The 22,073-nt window shown below is 43.8% G+C and overlaps 1 protein-coding gene across 1 annotated transcript in view; it reads left to right on the top strand.

Annotated features, from left to right (window-relative positions):
* Positions 1–22,073, top strand: part of CCDC85A (coiled-coil domain containing 85A) — a gene marked incomplete at its 5' end in the record, with an annotated part of 163,139 nt that overhangs the window by 384 nt on the left and 140,682 nt on the right. The window contains one exon of the mRNA XM_006778578.2: positions 9,037–9,988. Within this exon, the coding sequence (XP_006778641.1) occupies positions 9,037–9,988 (952 nt within the window). The remainder of the gene's footprint in view (positions 1–9,036; positions 9,989–22,073) is intronic.

Below are 22,073 nucleotides of genomic sequence, written 5' to 3'. Positions count from 1 at the left end.
AGGCTCCACAGAGTGGGGAGCGGGGTGCCTCGAGAAGGTGGAGCCAGGCTAACTTTCCCTCCCTCCGTCAACAGGTGATCCTCCCCATTCTTCAGGTCAGCACCCCCTGTTCCCCATCCCTGCCCTTTGGAAACTTTTACAAACTTTGGAGGCGTCGAGCTCTTTCCCATTTGGGACGCCCAGCGTCGAGCTCCCTCTTGGGGTCCTCTGTGGCGGGAGGAGCGGGCGCCTGGGATGCTGAGAGGCTGGGAGGAGGTGATGGGTACGCGGAAAGCGTCGGTTACGGTGCTGGGTTACATACATACCTGCAGGGAAAAGGCAAGCGAGGGAGCTAGTCTAGGGCATCCTCGCCCTTGGGGATCGGGCATACGAAAAGGCTGCTCCGGCGCACGACTGCCCTGGCGGGCGGAGGGTGAGGACGAGGTGCCAATGCCGGGCCGAGGGGCTGGCGGGGCGTTCTGGGAGAAGCTGCGGGCGCCACCCTCGGAGCTGGCCTGTATCACCCGGTGCAGAAGAGCTTAAGCTCTGCCTTCACGTTCTCTACCTGTTCCCGTGCCTGCCTTCTCCCTGAATTCGGATGGCGTCATCTGGGTTTGTCAGGCCCCCAGGAAGCGCCCCCCACACACCCCGTTTTATTTTAATTTAGCCTTCCGTGGTGGGAGAGGCAAAAGGACTCAGTATGGGAGGCGCAGGGTTTTGAAAGGTTACCCCGTGTCAGGGATGCTTGCTTTTTGAGCCAGCCCTCGCCCGCTTTGCTACTAGGAAAAAGAAAAGAAAAAGAAAAAGGAAAAACAACACCCGTCCTCCCCAACTTTCTTTTCTCCTTGGAGAGCTCTGCATGTGCCAGTGCTGTGCCTGCCGGCGGCTGGCTACCGCTCACCGGCGGCCAGGAACCGCCCTGCGGGCGTGCACAAGGAGCGAGTTTCCTCTCTGACTGCGTGTGCTGGTGCCTCCTGGTATTCCTTCCTCTCATTGTTCTGCTTTTGTTTATAGGAAGCCAGACTCAAACGCAATCACTGCAGGGACCTTAGGGAGCAAATTCCCGCAGGCACATGCTGTTCTTGTCCCCTTTCCACTCCCACCCACTTCTCAGGCTGCAGTAGACACTTTCTTCACTGCCTCAGCGCTCCTGCTCTGGGATTCCTGGGCTCAGAGGAGTGGGAGGAGCAGAATGCAGATGCTCACCTGTGACCTGGACCCAGTCCAGGGGGAGCTGGTCCTTCCCTGAGGCCCCAACTGACTCTCATATAGTCCCTAGAGTGGGTGCCATTAGGAAGATCCCAGTCAGAAAAATACCAAGGCGGTTTCCTTTGGCTTAATTCATTAGTAATGGAGTATGTATTAAGTACCAGACTCTTGTGAGATTAGACAGGCTAGTGTAGTGGGAGTATCATCTCAGAGGTGGGTTTGTATTTAGAGTCCTCATTTGCCAGGAGGGTGAGTTTGGGTAATGAATTTCTCAGAGCCTCATTTTACTCATCAATAAAATGCAATAATAATAATCATCTCCAGACATCAAAAATACAATTAAACTACAGAACAACCATCATGCAGAACTACTTGAAATCTAGCTGAATGGCAGTCCTACAACTAAGGATTTTAAGAAGAAGCCACTTTGACACTAGTAGGAGTGAGACTGAATAGGCTGGTCCCACACTCAGGTGTGGCGGATAAAGCTCAGCTTCAGAAGTGCCCAGTGTAGCGAGGGGTCCCAGCCCCACACCAGAATGTCCCAGCCCAGATTTCCAGGGCTGGGAAGAGAGATCCACATAACTTCTGGCGGTAAAATGCAGCAGGGATTTTGGCTGAGTGAGAAGGAGGGCTGCTGGAGTCCCAGGCAGTTTCTCTTAGAGGATCTGAACATGGATTTACTTGGATGCCCTCCCTTTGGGTTCCAGCACTGGGGAAGCAGCTGGAAAGGTACCAGGGACATACAGGGAGTAACTATATTGTCTGGCATCAGGGCGAGAGCTGGAGGGACAGCTTTCTCCCAGATACAAGTTCTGGCAGAAGCCATTGTGCCTTTTCTGAGCCCTTCCCCCACAGACCTGGCAGGCAGGTGTCAAATCAGAGTCTCCATCAACCTGACTATCACTGTTTGTCCTACCCTGGTGATTTCCTGAGACCCTGCCCCACCAACTTTTGGGCCCACACAAGCTGTTTCCAGTGTTTTTTTCCATGTGAATGGCCTGTTTTGGCTCATGCTTCTGACTTTCCTAAAATTTCTCAAATAAGCAGCATCTGGTCTTGGCATGTCCTGTTCTGCCCTCTAAGTGTCCCCAGGGCCAGCACAAGTGGCAGCCAGCCTTGGTTTGCAGCTTGGCCTCACCTAGGCACCTCCAAACCCAGAAAAGTGGCAGGCTTCTGCAGTCACTTTGTAGCTCATACGAGATGGCCCCAGGTAGAACACAGGTGGTGGCTACTCTTGGCCTGCACCTTCTGGGAGGCCCCAATGCCAGTGAACCTGGTGGACAGCTTCAGACCACATCCAAGCACCACCCAACCACCTCCACAAGTGACACACTCAAGTGTTGAACTCTGTGGGCACCAGAACCCCTCAAGTAATTCCTGCTCCTTGGGTTGGGCCACTGCACTGCTGGTCCTCCATGGTGGTTGCAGCGACTCCTTGCAGCTGACAGGCCTGGTGGTAAATCCCTCCCATCGATGTGCCGACAATAATCAAGGCTCTACTACAACAGGAGGGTGTACCAGTACATAGCCCACAATGGGGAAGCACACCTGGAGTGCCCAGCTTAGGTGAACGGGGAGGCTGGGCCACTGGACCATATAGGATACCTATTACATTAGGCCACTCTACCAAGCCTGGGAGATATAGCAGCTCTATGTAACACATAGAAACAAACACAGGGAGGCTTCCAAAATAAGGAGACAAAGAAATGTCCCAAATGAAAGAACAGAACAAAACTCCAGAAAGAGAACTAAACAAGATAGGGATAGATAATCTACTAGATGCAAAGTTCAAAACACTAGTTGAAAGGATGCCCAATGAACCTAGGGGAAGAGTAGATGAACTTAGTGAAAACTTTATCAGTATAAAATAATACATGGAAACCACAAGAAAGAACCAGTCAGAAATGAAGGATACACTAACTGAAATGAAGAATAATTTACGGGGAATCAACAGTAGAGTAGATGAAGCCAAGAAACAAAACAACAATTTGGAATATTAGAAAGCACAAAACACCCAATCAGAAGAGCAAAAAGGAAAAAGAATTTAAAAAAATGAGGATAGTATAAAGAGCCTCTGGGACAACTTCAAGCATTCTAATATTTGCTTTATGGGGGTGCCGGAAGGGGAAGAGAGAGAGCAAGAAATTGAAAAACTATTTAAAAAAATAGTGACAGTAACCTTCTCTAATCTGGTGAAGGAAATAGACATTCAAGTCCAGGGAGCACAGAGAATCCCAAACAAGATGAACACAAAGAGGCTCACCCCAAGATACATCATAATTAAAATGCAAAAGATTAAACACAGAGAATCTTAAAAGTAGCAAAAAAAAGTAGTTACCTACAAGGAAGCTCCCATAGGACTGTCAGCTGACTTCTCAACTGAAACTTTGCAGGCCAGAAAGGTTTGGCAAGAAATATTCAAAGTGATTGAAAACAAGGGCCTATACAATGTTGCACTCTTGTATCTATGTTTCTTTCCTGCTCCCTTCTTCTCTCTCTAAAAATTAATAAGCCTGCCTGGCTGGCATGGCTCAATGTTTGAGCATTGACCTATGAACCAGGAGGTCATGCTTCGATTCCTGGTCAGGGCACATGCCATTGTTTCTGGCTCAAACCCCAGTGTTCAGTATGCAGGAGATGGCTGACCAATGATTTTCATCATTGGTCTCTCTCTCTCCCTCCATTACATATATATATATATATAGTCAATAAACTATTCCTATAATTTAAAAAAAAAGCAAGGACCTATAACCAAGATTACTCTACCCAGAAAAGCTATCAGTGAGAATCGAAGGGCATATAAAGAGCTTCCCAGAAAAGAAAAAGCTAAAAGAGTTCATCACCATCAAACCAGTATTACATAAAATGTCAGTTAAAGGGTCTTCTTTAAGAAGAAGAAGATAAGATAAAAGATTTTAAAAATATGAACATCAAAATGGGAGTAAATACATATCTATCAACAATTGAATCTAAAACAAAATAAACAAGCAGAACAGAACATACTCATAGATAGAGTGAACATTTTGACAATTGCCAGAAGGGAGGGGGGTTGAGGCAATGGGTGAAAAAGGTGAGGGTATTAAGAGGTACAAATTGGTAGTAACAGAATAGTCATGGGGATATAAGGTACAGCATAGGGAATATAGTCCATAATCTAACCACTATGTATGGTATCAGATGGCGTTTCTTAGGCAAAGTTGAAAAAGAAAAAGTATGGTTTATAACCCTCCAATTTAATCTTCTTCCAGGGTTCCAGAGGTCCTCAAACTTTTTAAACAGGGGGCCAGTTCACTGTCCCTTAGACATTCCACACATTCGCACTGCGGGCCCGGGACGAGTCTCCTGCTAAGCAGGACAGGCAGCAGCGGCAAAAACACCCGGTGGGCCAGATAAATGTTTTCGGCAGGCCGCATGTGGCCCGAGGGCCATAGTTTGAGGACCCCTGTTTAAACTATAATGTAACTTGGAACCCTCCAATAATCTTCTTCCAGGCTTTGAACTATAATGTGATTTGGAAGAATTTTAAATTTATTAGTCAATTAATAATATGGCACATTGACATAATAGCTCAGAAATACTTGGAAGTTCTTTTAATATGTGTAGATTGACTGTGTATATGTGATCACTGTGTGAGTGGTGGTGGTGGTGGTGGGGCGGGGGGCTGGTCTTTATTCCTCTAGTCTCATTCAGAAAAATACTTATTAGGCCAGTTAAAAGTGGTCACACCCCAAGTAGGGAGGTCTCCTGGTGGCCTACCTTTGTGACCTGGCATTAAAAGACTTTATCAAGTTAAAAAATGATGGGGTCTGATTACTTTCTGATATGGCCTCTACTCCTCCTTCCCATCATTCCTGAACAGCTGCAAGGTGGTATCTACAAGACCTCTAACCCACCTCTCAGGAGGCTATTTTTGACCCTGCTGAGAGGCCAGTCATCTCCCTTCTCTTCATCATCTTAACTCAGAGCTTCCCTGGACACCAAAGTGATCTATTAATGCGGTTGGCTGAATAATTCTGGAAGGAGGAGTTTGTTTTTGTTGCCTTTGATGTTTGGGATTCTCAAGTGAGGACTAAATTTAGAGTAATTATGGCCATAACACTTTTTCTTTTTTATGCCCTTTGTGAGCTGTCTTTGAAATTGGAACTATATATTTTCAAGGCTGCTCAGCGTACTGCAGCAGTAGACATAGGGAAATGGGAGCATCAGTTCTCTTTCTTTGAGGGGCCTGTGACTCTGTCCAGTCACTGGCTGACTTGTTTGTATTTAAACATTTGGGAGGCAGTGCAGTATGGGGCAGTGGAAAGACAAAGGATTTGGAGTCTGCGATCTGGGTAGCTTGGGCAAACTGTTAACCTCTTCGAGCCTCAATATTCTCATCTGCTAATTGGGGATACTGATACATAGGTGAGGACATGCCAGTGAGGTTAACACTAGATTGCCCAAGGAAGTCATTTTGACTGCTTTTTAATTTCAATTAGAAAAACAATGATGTATAAAATGACAGAATTTCTTAGAATTTTGTGACTTTTTATACAACATATAAATGAGTTTATTAATAATTGTAGTTACCTCCCCCTCCTTCATTTCCGATATATATATTCTAATAAGTTGTTTATTTTATTTCTTTTGTGCCCTAAATTCATGAAAGAAATGTCAAATAGAAGTGAGTTATTGGAAAAGCTAAGGAACATAAGTGAAGAGTGCTCCGATATTATTCTTTCACAATGCAGTCATTTTGACTGCTTTTGGGCAATATAGGTATATACTAAATTTCAGTCTTTCTAGTGTTAAACACAGGCCTAGGGCTTTAAGGGGTTGGTTAGTCCATAAACATGTTAAGTGTTCACTCTATGCAAAGCACCCTGCCAGATGTGTCCAATATGCAAATAAGGACATAGGGATGAACTCTGGCCTCCAAAAGCTAAGATATCTACGTTAAAAAAAAGAAAAGATGCCCGATGAGTCCTCTAGCTAGTGTATCTTATAGGCAGTAAGCGAGAGTGGGAAAATTCTTTCATTCATTCATTCCTGGTGCTGCTGTACTCCAGGTGTTGTTCTAGGGTTTGGGGAGTCTTCTTAGAGGAATTTCTCCTTTTATAAGTTCATATAAGGGAGAGGATCATATTGTCTAGTTGGAAAACTAGACAAAATCAGGGTTCAGAATGAGCAGACCTAGGGGAAGTTAAAGGTGGCCAAGGGTTCATTCATTTTCCCTGGCAAAGGGGAGGTGATGTGCAGGGTTATAAAAGGGTTCATATGCAGGAGAGACATAACCTGCAGGGAGTGTTTTTGGAGATCAGTCTGCCCAAAGACAGCTTGGACTGGAGTAGGTGTGGGAATGGGGAAGACCAAGGGGCAGAAGCAGACTAAAACAGGAGGCCAGGTGAGAAGCTTTTGGAAATTCCAGAAAGTGGCATTGAGAAGCAAAGGAATGGATGGGTGTTAGAGACAAGGAAACAGGTGACGGTAATGCCCAGAGTTGGCTGTGGAGTTGAACACTAAGCTGCACAGATCCTCCTCTTCCTCAGGCCTTGAACATCATCTTTGGAGGTACAGGGCATGGTTGACAGATGTTTTCTAGTTTATTTTTTAAGTCAGTAGCAGTGAAAGTGTTGGAATCAGTCTGAATTTAAGAGAATTAAGGCCCCACTCCGAGTACCTCTAGTTCTGGATTAGATGACAGAGTCACAAGGCCAAAAGTTTTCAGGCTTTGTAAAGCAGGGGAAGTCTTAGGTAGCCACCCCTGTCGCACCCCCACTAAATCATGGCGCTTTAAGAAACTGTTACCCCTTTTATACTATTTGTGTGAATGGAGCATAAATGGGGACTTCTCAATTAATATTTAAATTCCTGGGTTTCAGGTATCTACAGTGTGGGTGCGGTGTTCTGGATGCACAGAGGTGAACAGAATAGATGGTGTGAGGGGGCAGGGGGAGGTCTCCACTCTTATGACCAGTTTGATGAGGACGAAGACATGACTAATAGCCACACTCAACCATATATGATTACAAATTGTAATAAGTGCAACAGAGGCAAAGTCTAAGGGATAATGGTAGAGCTTAGGGGGTAGTGGTCAGGGACAGCTTCTATGGGGAGGTAACAAAGTAAGACCTAAAGGTTGTGTAAAAGCCTGGGGGAAAGCATTCCAATGAAGGAGGGGAAGGGCTTGTCCCTTGAGGTCCAGAAACAGGGCATGTTGGTGGGGCTCAGTGCATGATGGGAAGGGGATGTTCTCACCTTCTCCATTGCTACTATGTGTCAAAGCCACCATCATCTCCCTCTATCTGGACTAGCCTAGTAGCCTCCTAGCTGGTCGCTGGGCTTCCATCTTAGCCTGTCTCCCTTTCTTCTACCTGCTTCCCCCCACCCCACAGCCAATCTATTGTTCACACAAAACTATGGTGATTCTTTACAAATTGAATCATATCCTGTCATTCCTCTACCCTGTGCTCACCCATTCAGAGTCCTTCCCGTGGCTGACGAGGCCCTGCATTACGTGGCCCTGATACCTCTCAGACCTCTTTCCCACCTTGCCCTCCTTTCTCTCCTCACTGTGGCACACTAGCCTCGCTGCAACAGGAGCCACATTTGTCTCAGGGCTTTTATACTTGACATTTTCTTTGCCTGGGATCATCTCTCAAATGTTTGCTCCTTCATTTCACTCAGGCCTTTGCTGAAATATTTTCCATCAGTGCAGAGGTTCCTCCTCCTCCTCCTCCTCCTCCTTCTTTTTGAAAAAGGTATTCTTTAATCTGTTTTAATTTTCTTCCCAGCACTTTTCTCTACAGGACATTATGTTCTGTGTTTGCTTTTTGCTAGTATTTCCCATTAGAATGAAAGCTGTAGGATGTCAGGGTCTTGCTGCACACCAGCTGGACTGGTATCTGGTCAGTAATAGATGCTTACTAAATACTTGTGAATGAATCAATGACTCACCATTCATGTTGGAGAAGTAGGCAGGCCCAGAGGACTGGGGGCCTCATGAGACTTGAAAGATTTTGCACTTTATCCTAAGGGCAGTGAGAAGCTATTAAGGGTTTTAAGCATAGGCGTGATGAGATGAGATGCATTTTGGAGTTAGATTTCAGAAGACTCATTTAGCTCAGAAGTGGAAGGCAAGGGAGAAGGAGGCACCAGCACAACGACAGGTTCTTCTGAAGACAACAGGATGGGTGGCCGTGGCATTTGCCGAGAGGTGCGATTTGGGGAGGGCAGTTTGAACATGAGCTCAGCATTGCCTGGGAGATGTGCAGGGGATGTGGCCCGTGGTGGGTTGGATGTACAGGACTGAAGAGCCACCAGAGGGCAATTGTTCTTTTCCGTCTGGAGGGGGAATTGGGGCTGGGAATCACATGCCATGGGCTGAAAGCCTAGCCAGTGCTTGTTTGGGAAATGAAAGGCCTTTTAAGCATTTCACAAGTCAGGAGCAGCCATCTTTCTTCCTTGAAGGTGGGACAGGAGAGCGGTTTTTTAATTTTTATTGTTTTTTTTATTAATTCCCTGTTAATTCAAAGCTGCTCCCTAAACACTGAATGGATGACCTTGGACAAGACCAACTTTGCGAGGTTTAGTGTTTTCTCCTGTAAAAGAACCATAATAGTCATTGTCCCCTAAGTGTTTTGGTGAAAATTAGATGGGATAATACACAGAAAGCATTAGACAGGGAGCACAACCAATACCTTTTATTTTTACTTTTATGGAAGCTACCAACCTGACGCTTCCTCTCACCGCCTCTCCTCTGGTAACAGGAGGGAGAACTGGCCAGTTCTAGGCTGCCTCTCCCGAGTCTAAGCCTGATGCAGCCTCACGCGCAGGCTCCTGAGTGGGTTGTCTCTCTCTTTCCAGGATATCAACCAGAAACTGCAGGAGGACAACCAGGAACTGCGGGACCTCTGCTGCTTCCTGGATGACGACCGGCAGAAAGGCAAGAGGGTGTCCCGGGAGTGGCAGAGACTGGGCCGCTTCACAGCCGGGGTGATGCACAAGGAAGTGGCCTTATACCTGCAGAAGCTGAAGGAGCTGGAGGTGAAGCAGGAGGAGGTGGTGAAGGAGAACATGGAGCTCAAGGAGCTCTGCGTGCTGCTGGATGAGGAGAAGGGCGCGGGCTGCGCGGGCAGCCGCTGCTCCATCGACAGCCAGGCCAGCCTGTGCCAGCTCACCGCCTCCACCGCACCCTACGTGCGGGACGTGGGCGACGGCAGCAGCACCTCCAGCGCGGGCAGCACCGACAGCCCCGACCACCACAAGCAGCACGCGAGCGGCGGCAGCCCCGAGCACCTGCAGAAGCCGCGGGCGGAGGGCAGCCCCGAGCACACCAAGCACAGGAGCACCAGCCCGGAGCACCTACAGAAACCCAGAGCCCCCGGGACCCCGGATCACCCCAAAGCACTCAAAGGACCCAGCCCCGAGCACCACAAACCCCTGTGCAAGGGCAGCCCTGAACAGCAGAGGCACCCGCACCCCGGCAGCAGCCCGGAGACGCTGCCCAAACACGTGCTGAGCGGGAGCCCGGAACACTTCCAGAAGCACAGAGCCAGGGGCAGCCCCGAGCACGCCAGGCACAGCGGGGGGAGCCCGGAGCACCTGCAGAAACACGCCCTCGGTGGCAGCCTGGAGCACCTCCCCAGGGCCAGGGGCACCAGCCCGGAGCACCTCAAACAGCATTACGAGGGGAGCCCTGACCACAAACATGTGGGCGGCGGAGGCGGCGGCGGAGGCAGCAGGGAGGGCACCCTCCGAAGACAGGCGCAAGAGGAAGTGTCGCCCCATCACCGGAATGTCTACAGTGGCATGAACGGTGGGTCAGTACGTGCTGGGGATTGCTTTGGCCGGGCAGCTCTGTAGAGAGATCTGGATAAAGGGCGGCCCAGCCAGATTAGCAAGTGCAGGCGCTGGCCAGGGGGTGGGTTGGGGGAGGAGCAAATATTTGCCCTAATTCATCATGTGTGCTTCTTCCCCTCGATTGGTTTTAGTTTTTACAGTTATGAGTCAAGTAAGCTTGGAGGAAAAGAGGAGGGGTTGGGGAGGGAGAGGAACAATAATTCCTATGGGCTCTGAGTAGTTGGGGTGAGATTTATGGGAACGGAAGATGAAACCAACCCAGTCTAAGATTCTTCCATCTTGAACTTGAGCATTTTCCTAGTTGTGTGCAGTCTCTTGCTGGGGCTCGCTGGTGAAACAGGTGACCAAAAAGTTTTCTAATCCAATTATAGTAAACTAGAGGTCCAGTGCAGGAATTCATGCACGGGCGGGGTCTGGCCGTCCTGGCCCGAATTGGGGCAGCCGGCTGGCCAGAGGGGCCGCAGGTCCCATCAGGGGCAGGGCCGGCCAGGGGGAGGGGCTGCAGGAAGTTCACTGACCAGCTCTGCCCCTGATAGGGGTAGGGAGGCTGATATAGGGTGGGGCTGGGCAGGAGGAGGGGCTGCAGGAGGTTGGCCAGCCGCGTGCGCCCCCCCCCATCAGCCAGCTAGCCACAGTGGGTGTCATAGCCACTGGTCATTAGGCATTCTGGTTGCTGGTATGTGTGTGTATATATATATATATATATTTATTATGAAAACCAATATCATTAAAAAGGAAATATGGTGTCCCTAAACAGGCTTGATGCTGGGTTGCCTGAATGCCTATAAATATGCTTTACTTGACCTTGAAGATTTTTTTTTTTTTTGGTTTTGGGGGCCTTCGCATGAATATGTGACTTTACTTTGCATCTAAAATGTATCAACTGATTCCCTTCTCTACTTACTCAAAACCACCCAACCCTCCCAACCAAACTCCCTGAAAGGTATTCTAAATAGCACGCTCTTTGACTTCAACATGAGAAATATTTTTCGGTTGTCTAAATGTTCCTTTAAAAAAATGTACAGATGTGTTTGGACACTCCTTTGGTTTCCACAGCATGATATGCACTGCATTTGCTGAGGTTGCTCTAAACCCAAGTTTTTAAACCATTGGAAGAGGTTTAATTTTCTGCATCTTGGTTCTGAAACCACCTTGAACTCGAAAGGGGAAAAAAATAATTTCTTCAAAAAACAAATGAAAAACCCCTTACCATCCTGTTATGTTACTTATGGTTGAGTTGGAACTAAACTGATTGGTTTTATGAACTGTGGGCTGTTTTCATTCAAAATATCTGAGGTTTCTCACTCTATTTGAAAGCTGCTCAGGAGTCAGTGGCAGTCAGCTTTGAGCTGTGGTGGCTTCCAATTTTAGCAGCAACACAATGGGGTAAATTTTCAATGTTGTACTTGAGGATTTACCTGTTGGATTCCATTTCATCCTAATCCTTTTCTTGTAGTGCTGAAAATTGACTCCTGAAGCTTGGCTTCTAATGCATCCAATGTTCTCTTAAGCACACGTGGAACTAGAAAGGGTGGGAAAGGTCGGGTGGTTGGTGGTTTGTGTTGGGAGATGGAGACAGGGAGAAGCCAATTCTCCCGTTGTGTTGTGTGGAGGCCTCCTGGCTGACTTGGGGCTTTTAAGTTCACTGCGTGTCACTCACTCTTCCCAGGAGAGGCAGAGATGCTGCCGGGATGTTGAGGGCAGCCTTGGCTGTGCAGCTTTCACAGGGATGAAAGTCATTGAGAAAGATATTTCGGTTGTGCTACTACCAAAGATAGGTCATTGACATGAGCTTGTCTTCAGGGGGTAATGGGTTAACAGGAAGGTGACGTTAATGGCTTTTCCATTTCTTGATTACTTTTTGATGAACATGAAAAGTAAATGATGTGCACTGTTTTAAGGAAAATGTATGTTGAACAACAACAACAAAAAATACTTAGGGGCAGATGGTTAACTTACACAACTATTCTCTTTACAAAATGACTTTTTAAAGTAAAGAACTCATTGAGCTTAATCAATGTATGATTTAGTGTACAAGAAAAGTTTTTCGGTGCGACTGTTAAACAATGCCTGGCATAAAGTAAGGTTTGTCTCTAGAGAAGGGTGACATTACATCATGGCTTACTGTTGCCTGGACTCAGATAAACATCGTGGGTCAGGCAAATGATTTTTAAAATGTAGCCATTTTATTTCGTTAAAAATTTGATGTGTCATTTAGAATGTCACTATATTTAATTTTTGTGTGTTTACTTCTTTTCTCATTCTAAAGTGACAGATCTTTTGACAGTTGATATCCTCACCAAGGTATATTTGTAGCACATTTGCATTATGTTTTTAGTTCAGTAATTAATTGGAAAATGAAGTGGCACAATGTTCATGGATCATCAGCCTATAAACAAGGCACTGGCAGCTTGTATTTATCCTGCTGTTACAAATTAATTTTTGATATGGATGGTAAGACATGATCTTTTATACTTACAAATCACCACACACTTGCTTGAGTCATTGGTTTATAAACAGATAGGAGCCAGTAGCAAGTTTAATCTCAAATTGCAGATTTGCCAAGTCACTTACAGAGTCATTCTGTTGCAGTTGGTGTGAGATCTGAGTGTTTTGGATGAGCACTTGCATGCTTTTATTATGAACAGAAAGGAGGTGAAAGTAGGTGGAAGTGTCTGCATTATACGGCAGGATGAAACAGAGATGGTGGGATATTGTCCTACTTGTAAGAATATACATCCCTCCAAGAGGACACAATATATACACGGAGGGAACATTAGTGAAACAATTGCTGTTTTAGTTGACTGAGTCTTGAGCATCTTTAAGTCTTCTTGTGCCTTCAGTGGCAAGCTACTGGATTAATAAGTAGATGAACTTGACCTCCTAGAGTTTCCTTTGGTTAAAACAGTTGGCTTAATTTCCTACTGGATGCAAAGACAAATTTTAGGCAGTTTTCTCTTAAAAATATGTAAGGCTATATAGCCACTTTTCAATTAGTAGCTGATTGAAAAGCAAAGACCAAAAAAAAAAAAAAAAAGCCACAGGGAAAAAAATCTGTAAATTGAACAAAATGCTCATGAATGCATTTACTTGTTTAGAAGTTATTATTCAACTATTTGTTTTCAATTTGTAGAGAGTTCCATTTGCAAAGATGAAGCAGATTCAACACTTATCACATCTAGACATTAAGGCATTTGTCTATTCCATTCAAGTTACTTGCTGTATTCCAGATTTGTAAACCAAGTAATTGAATAGCCACTTTTAGCTATGAATGTACACAAACTGATAGCCTCCTTGAGAATGGGGGATTCATTTACCTGGCTCCATTGAAATCCAAGGTTGGATTAAACTTTTGTAGGTGAAAGTGTTCCCTTTCACAAGGAGACCAAGGGCTTTTGCTTCCAGTTATCAGCTGGCAGATCTTCGCTTTTTAACAGAAAACGTTTTAGCTCAGGTCATGGATGCCATGGATGATTCAGGTTCTTTCAGCAGCAATAGCTCTGTTTTATTGTTAACCTTCCAGACAGGGATGATTCTGATCATCAGGCCTTTCTTTACAAGTAGTCCTCCACCTCTGGGACATTATGAACCCAGTCAAAAAATAATAACTAGAATTTTATTTTAATTCTAGAAGCACATATTTCTGGTTATCAGCAACTGAGAAAAAAATCTTAGAAGAAACGTTACTCCTTATTTTATTGTTTATCTTCTTTCTCCTGAAAGTATTGCTCAGTTATTATTAATATGACATTTGAGGGCAGGTTCCAGTGAACAATAGCTTCATACCCTCCTTCGGCATCACCTAGCCAATGAGAGCGCACACAGGGCATTATTCACTTATCTTAGACAAGGTCAGTTCATTTGGCCTTGCAGGACGGAGTGTCAGGGTTGCGAGTCTTCCGCCTGAAAGCTTCTTCCCGCCTCTTTTCCTCTTTCATGCGAGTATCTCTAGAGATAGAAAGAGCGTGCTATTTCTCCCACTAACTCTTCCTCTAGAGCAGCAGTTTCTCAGCAGCAGCACTGGTCACATTGGGGGCCATGGAAATCTTTGTTTTGAGGGGGTCGTTTTGTGTGTTGTAGGAGATTTAGCAGCAAGCTGGGCTGTACCCATGAACCACCCCCAGGTGTGACTAATTAAAAGGTCCCCAGACCCGGCCAAATGTTCCTGGGTGTGGGCAGAATTGCCCCTGATCCAGAATCACTGCTTTGGAGCCGAGTTTTCCAATCTGGCTGCAGATTAAAATCACTGTGGTAGCTGTGAAAAAACACCTGTGCCTGGGCCCCACACTCAAATGCAGATTGAATTGGTCTGGCACTGGGCCTGGGCACATTGCAAAATGAGCTCCTCAGGTGAAGCCTGTTGCCCCAGGCTTTTTAAGATGGTTGGTGTGGGTGAAGCTCTCAAACACCCAAGCCTCCTGGGGAGAAGAAAGTTAACTTTTCCCTTTTTTGCTGAAATGAACTCCAGGACTGAGAAGGACTGACCCCAGCAGGTACTGTAAGACTTCACCCCTCTCAGCCCAGAGCAAGGCTGTATTATAATGCACGTTGGGGGGCTATGCTTTGAAAATTTGAGTTTTTGGCGGGTGGAGTTATTAGGCTAATTTTGGGAAACCCTGGTATATGGATAGTTCGAGATTACTTTTTAAAGCCTTTGCAGCCAGATGGAAAAGGGAGAATGTGAGTTTCTAACCCATTTCTGGTGGATACCAATGGTGCATGTAGATCACACAGCGTCTGCAATGTGAATGCCTGTTTCCCAGTTTATAGGTTTTACCCTGGGTCTTAGGGCTGCTCCTTATTCTTTGTTGAGGTTATTAATGAGTGAACAAAAATGCTGATAACACAAAATGGCCTCGTTTATGGAGGGGTAAGAACCCGTGTGTGTGGAGAAGCCCAGCAGAATTTTCTGAAGCAAGGTCATCTGTAAATTAAATATTGCTGCAGTATAGCATGAATAATTGCTCTCATTAATCTTATATTTTGCTTAGAAAAGGCCATAGTATCCCTTAAGAATGAATTTGGACAACAGAAATTGAATATCTCTTGGGAGAAAAATTTCAGTGGTTACAGTATACCAGAACTGATTTAATTGAGGATCTCTGAGTATATTTTCTATTGTGTGAACTGAGATGGAAATGGTTAAAAATTAGATAATAGTTTTTGATCTTCAGACTTTAATATGGTAACTTGGTAGCCTTATATCCACTTTGATAGGACGTCAATTTAAGATGTTTTGAAAAATAGAATCAATTATTGTACCATACTTGTGTGTGCACATTGCATTTATCATAAGAATGTATTAGATTACATTTTTATTTAATGACATAAAAACATACTAGTGGGAATATTTTGAAATTTCTTAAACTATATCTGAGAGTCAGACTATTACTGGAAAGCCCAGATGGCTTGGAAAGGAATTTTCTAGTAGAATGTCAGGTTTTCAACTCCACTGTAATAGCACAAAACGAGACACATTCTTTAACTCTAGGGAATCCTTGTCATCTTTCTCCAAAGGAGATTTTCTGTATCTATAATCTGTTATGTATATGTGTGTGTACATGTACATTTTGTTAGCTTTAATATTGCATCTGAACAATGTCAAACATTCAGTTGACTGTTTAGGCAAACAAATGTCCAAATGCATCCAGCCACTAAGCTAGTTGTTGGCTGTGGTCAACCAGAATCCCTTTCAGCTGATTATGGTTGTGTCATTTGGATCCAACTGAAATCAATTAGATGTTTGTACTTTCCTATTGACTGCAACTTTCCAGAAGATACAGTAGAAAAAGTATGATTATTGAATTAGTGATGCATTTATCTTTTTAATAGGAAAAATTTAGAGTGAAGCACGGGGGAAGTGAAAAGTTAGGGCGAGTATTCTACTTCATGAGATAACTTCACAAGTGTCAAATGAGTGCAGATACAGTGATTTGCTATAAGGTTATGCATTTACTCATAGTAATGTTAGATTATTCTGGATGCGTTGGTGTCCAGCGGTTGGCAAACTCATTAGTCAACAGGGCCAAATATCAACAGTACAACGATTGAAATTTCTTTTGAGAGCCAATTTTTTTAAAACTTAAACTATATAGGTAGGTACATTGTTATTAACTTAACCCCTTCCCCGGCAGAAACGTGTATACTCGTTTTCACAAAATGTTCTTTTTCAGTCGTCGACGAGTATACTAAGAAAATATGGGGGCCACAAAGTTTCAATCGCACTGTACATGCGCGCCTGCATATGGTATTTTGTGGAAGAGCCACACTCAAGGGGCCAAAGAGCCGCATGTGGCTCGCGAGCTGCAGTTTGCCAACCACGGGTAGGGATCTTAGTCAAGCTCTGTTGGTCAGAAATAAGAGTGTGAAGCCATATTTTGCTGAAGTAAAAAAAAGAAAAAGGGTAAGGTTGTATTTGTGTATCACCATTGGGTCAGTGTATGCTTGCTGATGTCTTTCCGACTGAAATTTATGACCTGAGGTTCTAAACTGTCTCAGATTTTAGGCACTCCTGATGCTTAGAGACCCCAGGGCTTCCTATGCTAGATGGAGCTGTGAGTTCCTACATTAAAGGGCCCCGGGTGGTGATTCTCTTCACCATGCCTATTTTAAAATAATAGATTTTAAGTCACTTCAAGTCCCAGTCTACTGTTAGCAGTATTCCTTGCTGTCCTCAGCTGGCCTGACTTAACTCATTTTCTCATTGTTTCTAAATTCTGTTCTGCTGTTGCTAATGGCTGGTCATACCTCAGGAGAGTGAAAAACTGCACTCATGAGAACTCTTTAAAATAAGAGTGAAGGGTCTTGAAGTGTCCTTATATGAATGAAGTGCATGAGCTTTAGTGCCTGGCCCATGTGCCATGCATTTGTAATTATTTTGGCTTTCTAAGGTTCATTTTTGCTTATTTTGGGGGTCTTGACTATGCTTCAGAGAATTGAGATCTTTCTAAACAAACTCAGAAATATTTGCTTCTTAGGTACTCTGACTCAGCCAGGTTGCTCTTAATAGTACTTTAATACATAATGTTTAGGACAAGCATTTGTGCACATCAAGAAAAAAAATTATTTTGAATTTGACTCTGGGAAATACTGAGAATAATTTCAAGTTCTGAAATAGGCTGAATTGCAAGAATTCTAGGAAATTGGAGATTCCATCTCAAGAATAGACCATGGGACACTTGAGAATAAAGATATGAAATCTCAGCTCTAAGTTAGAAGTGTCTCTGTCTAATCTGCGAAACGGCGAGGTTCAGGTTACTGCGGCGCCTGACATAATCACCTCCTCTTGAGAGTGCCCTTCAGGAGCCTCCAGTAGGAAGAATGGCTGCTCTTTCCGAGAAAGAGGATCCTTAAGCCACAGCCAGGCAGTGGCAGAGAGGGATTTAGAAAAGGGAAAGTGGCAGAGAAACAGCAGGTTGCATTATCGTCCTTATAAAGGCAATACCCGTTTGTCCTCCCTGAGATAAAAGGCAGTAACTGGGTTATTCACATCTGGTTGAATCATTTACAGTTTTCACGCAACAGAGAGTTATGTATTACAGAGCAGAGCTTCTGTACCTGAATCATTAGGGAAGGGTGCAGCAGGTCTTGGGACCTGGTCATGGGCCTGCAGTGAAACCAGGCACACAGTCAGTCACTTACCAGATAACAACCTCCAGAATAATAGTTATTAGTGTGTGTTTTTTTATATCCTCAGTTATTTAGACCTTCTGTAGGCTTTTCTATGAGACAGAAATGTCAGGCACAAAGGTTGGGTTTGGTGATTGCTCAAAAGAGTGATTTAATTATTCAAGCTTTCTATACACACACACACACACAATTCAGTGTTTAATAGAACATTAAATAAATTGAATTTGAAGATATTGAATGACCTTTAAAAAACCCTTTCACTTCTATTTTCAGCTACATAAAGTACTATGAATTCCTACGTTTTAAAATCTTGCAAACAAAACATTTGTAGCACCACTTATGCCTGCTGCTACGGTTGAGGGATAAATGTTTTGGTGAACTTTTGATGACCAAGAAGTCAAAGGTGTTTTCTGATGCTTTCTGAGTGAGCTGGCTTTTCTAGTCAGGTGTATTTATCATTACTTTAAACGGAGAATTTTGTCTTCTAGCCTTGGTTGCAAAGGAAACTGAAAGGTCTTCTCATCTTTCTTCCAAAATTGAGGGGTTCTTTGGATTTCAGGGGAATCCCCGATCTGGGTTGTGTGTAACTACAGCTTCCTGAGTGTCCATAATTGCTAACTGGTTCAAAAATGGTTAGAAGCATAAATTGCACTTGGAACATGGTGTGTGCTTTCTTATCTAGGAAAAAAAACAATTAGTGGTAAATATTTACATGCATGTGCGTGTGTGTATATTTTATTAGTTCAGTTAACTGAGAATAGATTTTAATACTAACAAATAGAAAGAGGACACTGTAGTTGTATTTAGTTTAAGAAGTCACAGAATCATAGAATTTCAATCTATAAAGTACTCTATATTTTATCCAGTTCAATTTTCCCATTTTCTGATTGAGGAAATTGGTTTCTAGAAAAATTCACAAGGCCAATTGCCAAGTGACTAGAGGACTAGAATCAAGCTGACTCCCAAGGCATGGAATCAGTGTTATAAGGAAGACATTTAATCTTCTAAACCCGGAGGCCACTGAAGAAGGGATAATCTATATATATAAAAGCCTAAGTGACCGTTACAACTGGACGACTGGATGACTGGCCAGTAGCTATGATGTGAACTGACCACCAGGGGGCGGATGCTTGATGCAGGAGCTGCCTCCTGGTGGTCAGTGCACTCCCATGGCCAACCACCCATGGCCGGCCAACCTCCAGCAGTCCCTCGCCCCGGCTGGCTGGCCTCGATCGAGGGATGCCACCTGTGCACAGATTCATGTACTGGGCCTCTAGTGTTTGGTAAAACTCTAAGTGGAATACCGAAACATCCTTTACCCTTTCCTGTTGGGAATCCCGAAGAACCAGAGACCTGAAATGATGAGAGTGGGACAAGAAGAACGTCAACAGACTATGGCTTAGAAGACCTGGTGATTTAGGAGCTTGGATCCGGGAACTTGTGGTTAGGCCAGTCAGGGTGCACAGTTCACAGCTGAGGGACAGCTGCTCAGATGCATTATTAGAAGTATTCTTGCCCCTTGCCTGAGAGGCCAACAACCTTACTACTCGTTTCTTTCCACATAGCCTCTCCCCACTCCGAGGCCACATCCCTTCCAGGTAAATGTTTTTTGTGAGGGTGGACTGACCTTAGTCCTGTCCTCACGCTTCCACTGGTAATAACCGCCCAAATGCCGTATGTCTGGAGAGGTGTCAGCTTCTGGACGGCAAGAAACAGAAGGGAAGGAGACCAGCAGCAAAGGGATGGGCCAGATGGCAACACCAACTGCTCTCAAGGACTTGTATTTTTTAATAACTCAGCTACTGCAAACAAAACTAATTAAGCCAGTTTTTCTGATTTATGCTACTGTAGCAGAAGTAAAGTATACTTACATTACACTTTTGATGGCATTTAAAAGGTCAGAATATCTGAGTTGCAGATTTCTGTTCAAAGCAGCCTGGTTTGTTGAGCCACTCTTGAGAATTCAAATTAACCATGCTCATTAATTCAGCATCTCTTTTATTTCCCTAGACAGCAAGTGCCAATTCACCATTTACCCAAACAGAATAATAATACCCTGAAAGGCACGTGACAGATCCATCATCTGCAGATATGACTAATGACAACTAACAGGAAAGTGAGCTAAGAGACAAGTGAGAGTGAGTGAGAGAGAGAATGAACATGGCAGACACAGGCAGTGTGAGGGGGGCAGTGCCATGAAGAACCTCAGAGGATCGGTCTGTTTGGCAGTGATGTTGTCAGTGGGGACCTATCTTATGTTGATTGGAAGGACAGTCCCCATCATTGCTATAGGAGCCAACCAGAATTGTCCTGGCTGTGGAGCTGGGAGGGTGGGGGACTGCTGAATTTAGCTGCTTATTTTACATGAGCGGGTACTTTGATAGAGAGCACATTTACAACTATGCTCACTTAGAGGTCTAGAAATAAACATTATCCACGTGGTTTGCCATGATTAGCTCCTCCAGTCATAGAGATTTTCATGAGAAACAGTTTGGAATCAAGTTTCTCAAAAGGTTTGAATTATGCTTATTTTTAGTGTCCCAGACTTGACTTGGAGTGGTGAACACACAATACAGTGTATGGATGATGTGTTGTAGAATTGTGCACCTAAAACCTGTATAATTTTGTTAACAAGTGTCACTGCAATAAATTCAATAAAAAAGGGGGGAGGGGAAATGGAGATCAATACTTCAATACTTCTTTTCCTAAAATTGTTTTCACCCTAAATTTCTTTGTCTTTTTCCTGTTGCAATCTCAAAATTGCCCACATTGGGGTTTATTGGCCTACCACATAAATCTGTCTTTGATGGAAACATTATTCTTGCCAGAGTCTACACAGCCAAGTTATATAATAGGCATTCATTTACAAAAGAGCTAGACTGAAACCTGTTCACAAAGCATTCTTATTTTGTAGGTATCTGGAATTTCACCCATATGTTAAAGCAATATGTAGATACCCACCCTTAAATTGGCATATGGCATCCAAGCTTTATTTATTTCTGTAAAGCAATGAAGCAATTTTATAAACCTCCTTCAGTCAAGTTCTATTTTAATTGTAAAAGTGATATGTATCTAAAATTATCTTAAAATAGTTTAAAATATAAATTTTTCACGGAGTTCAAAAATAGTATGATAAACTAACTTATTTTTTATATTTTTAGTTATTCGGGTAACTTTGGTTAATAGCAAATTTCAGGTGTACACTTTATGACACAACATCTGTATAGTACATTGTATGCTTACTACCATTGTGTAGGCTCCTTCCATCACCATGTATTTGACCCCCTTTATCCTCTCCATTCCTGCCTCCCCCCTTTCCCTTTGGTAACCACCCTTCTATTATCTATATCTGAGTTTGTTTCGGTTTTGTTTGTTAATTTGTTGTTGTTTTTTATATCCCACATATGAGTGAAATTATCCAGTTCTTGTCTTTTTCCTTCTGACTTATTCACATAGCATAATACTCTTAACATCCTATTCTGACTTATTCACATAGCATAATACTCTTAACATCCTAACATTCTGTGTTATTGTGAATGGTGATATTTCATCTTTTAAAGGCTAAGTAGTATTCCATTGTATATATGTACCACAACTTTAGCCAGTGACCAAAGGACAATTGGATTGTTTCCATGTCTTAGCTATTGTAAATAGCACTATGATGAACGTAGGGGCATGCTCTATGAATAAGGATTTTCAAATATTTCAGGTAGATCCCAAAAGGGGGAATGCTAGGTCATATAGTAGCTTTATCCTTAAATTTTTGAGGAACCTTTATACTGTTTTCTATAGTGGCTGTACCAGTTTACATTCCCACCAGCAGTGTACAAGGGTTCCCTTTTCTCCACATCCTCTCCAACACTTCTTGTCTTACTGGTAATAGCTATTCTGACAGGTTTGAGGTGGTATCTTATTATGGTTTTGATTTGCATTTCCCTAATAGCTAGTAATGTTGAGCATTTTTTTTTCATGTAGCTGTTGGCCATATATATGTCTTCCCTGGAATAGTGTCTATTCAGCTTTTCTGCCCATTTTGTAATCAAATTTTGTTGTTCTTGTGTTGTATGAGTTCTTCATGTATTTTGGATATTAGCCCCCAATTGGGGGTATTGTTTGCAAATGTTTGGTTGAATGTCTCTGTTTTGTTGATGGTTTCTTTTGCCCTGCAGAAGCTTTTTAGTTTGATGTAGTCCCATTCATTTATTCTTGCTTTTATTTCCCTTGCTTTTGGGGTCAAGATTGCACTGACTTCGTAAAAGGCATCATGGCACACTGCCTAGCTAGAAATTTGGATATAGAATTGTCTTCTCCTCCTTCTTGCTCTCTGGCCTTTAGCACACCACCAACTTCTGCAGGCAAAATAACGTATCCTTCAAGTAAGGCTTGGACTAGAGATCAAAGTCAGTAGTCCC

This window comes from Myotis davidii, unplaced genomic scaffold (assembly GCF_000327345.1).
Source record: "Myotis davidii unplaced genomic scaffold, ASM32734v1 scaffold6, whole genome shotgun sequence".
Taxonomy (NCBI): Eukaryota; Metazoa; Chordata; class Mammalia; order Chiroptera; family Vespertilionidae; genus Myotis; species Myotis davidii.
This window is presented reverse-complemented; position numbering and strand designations above follow the sequence as displayed.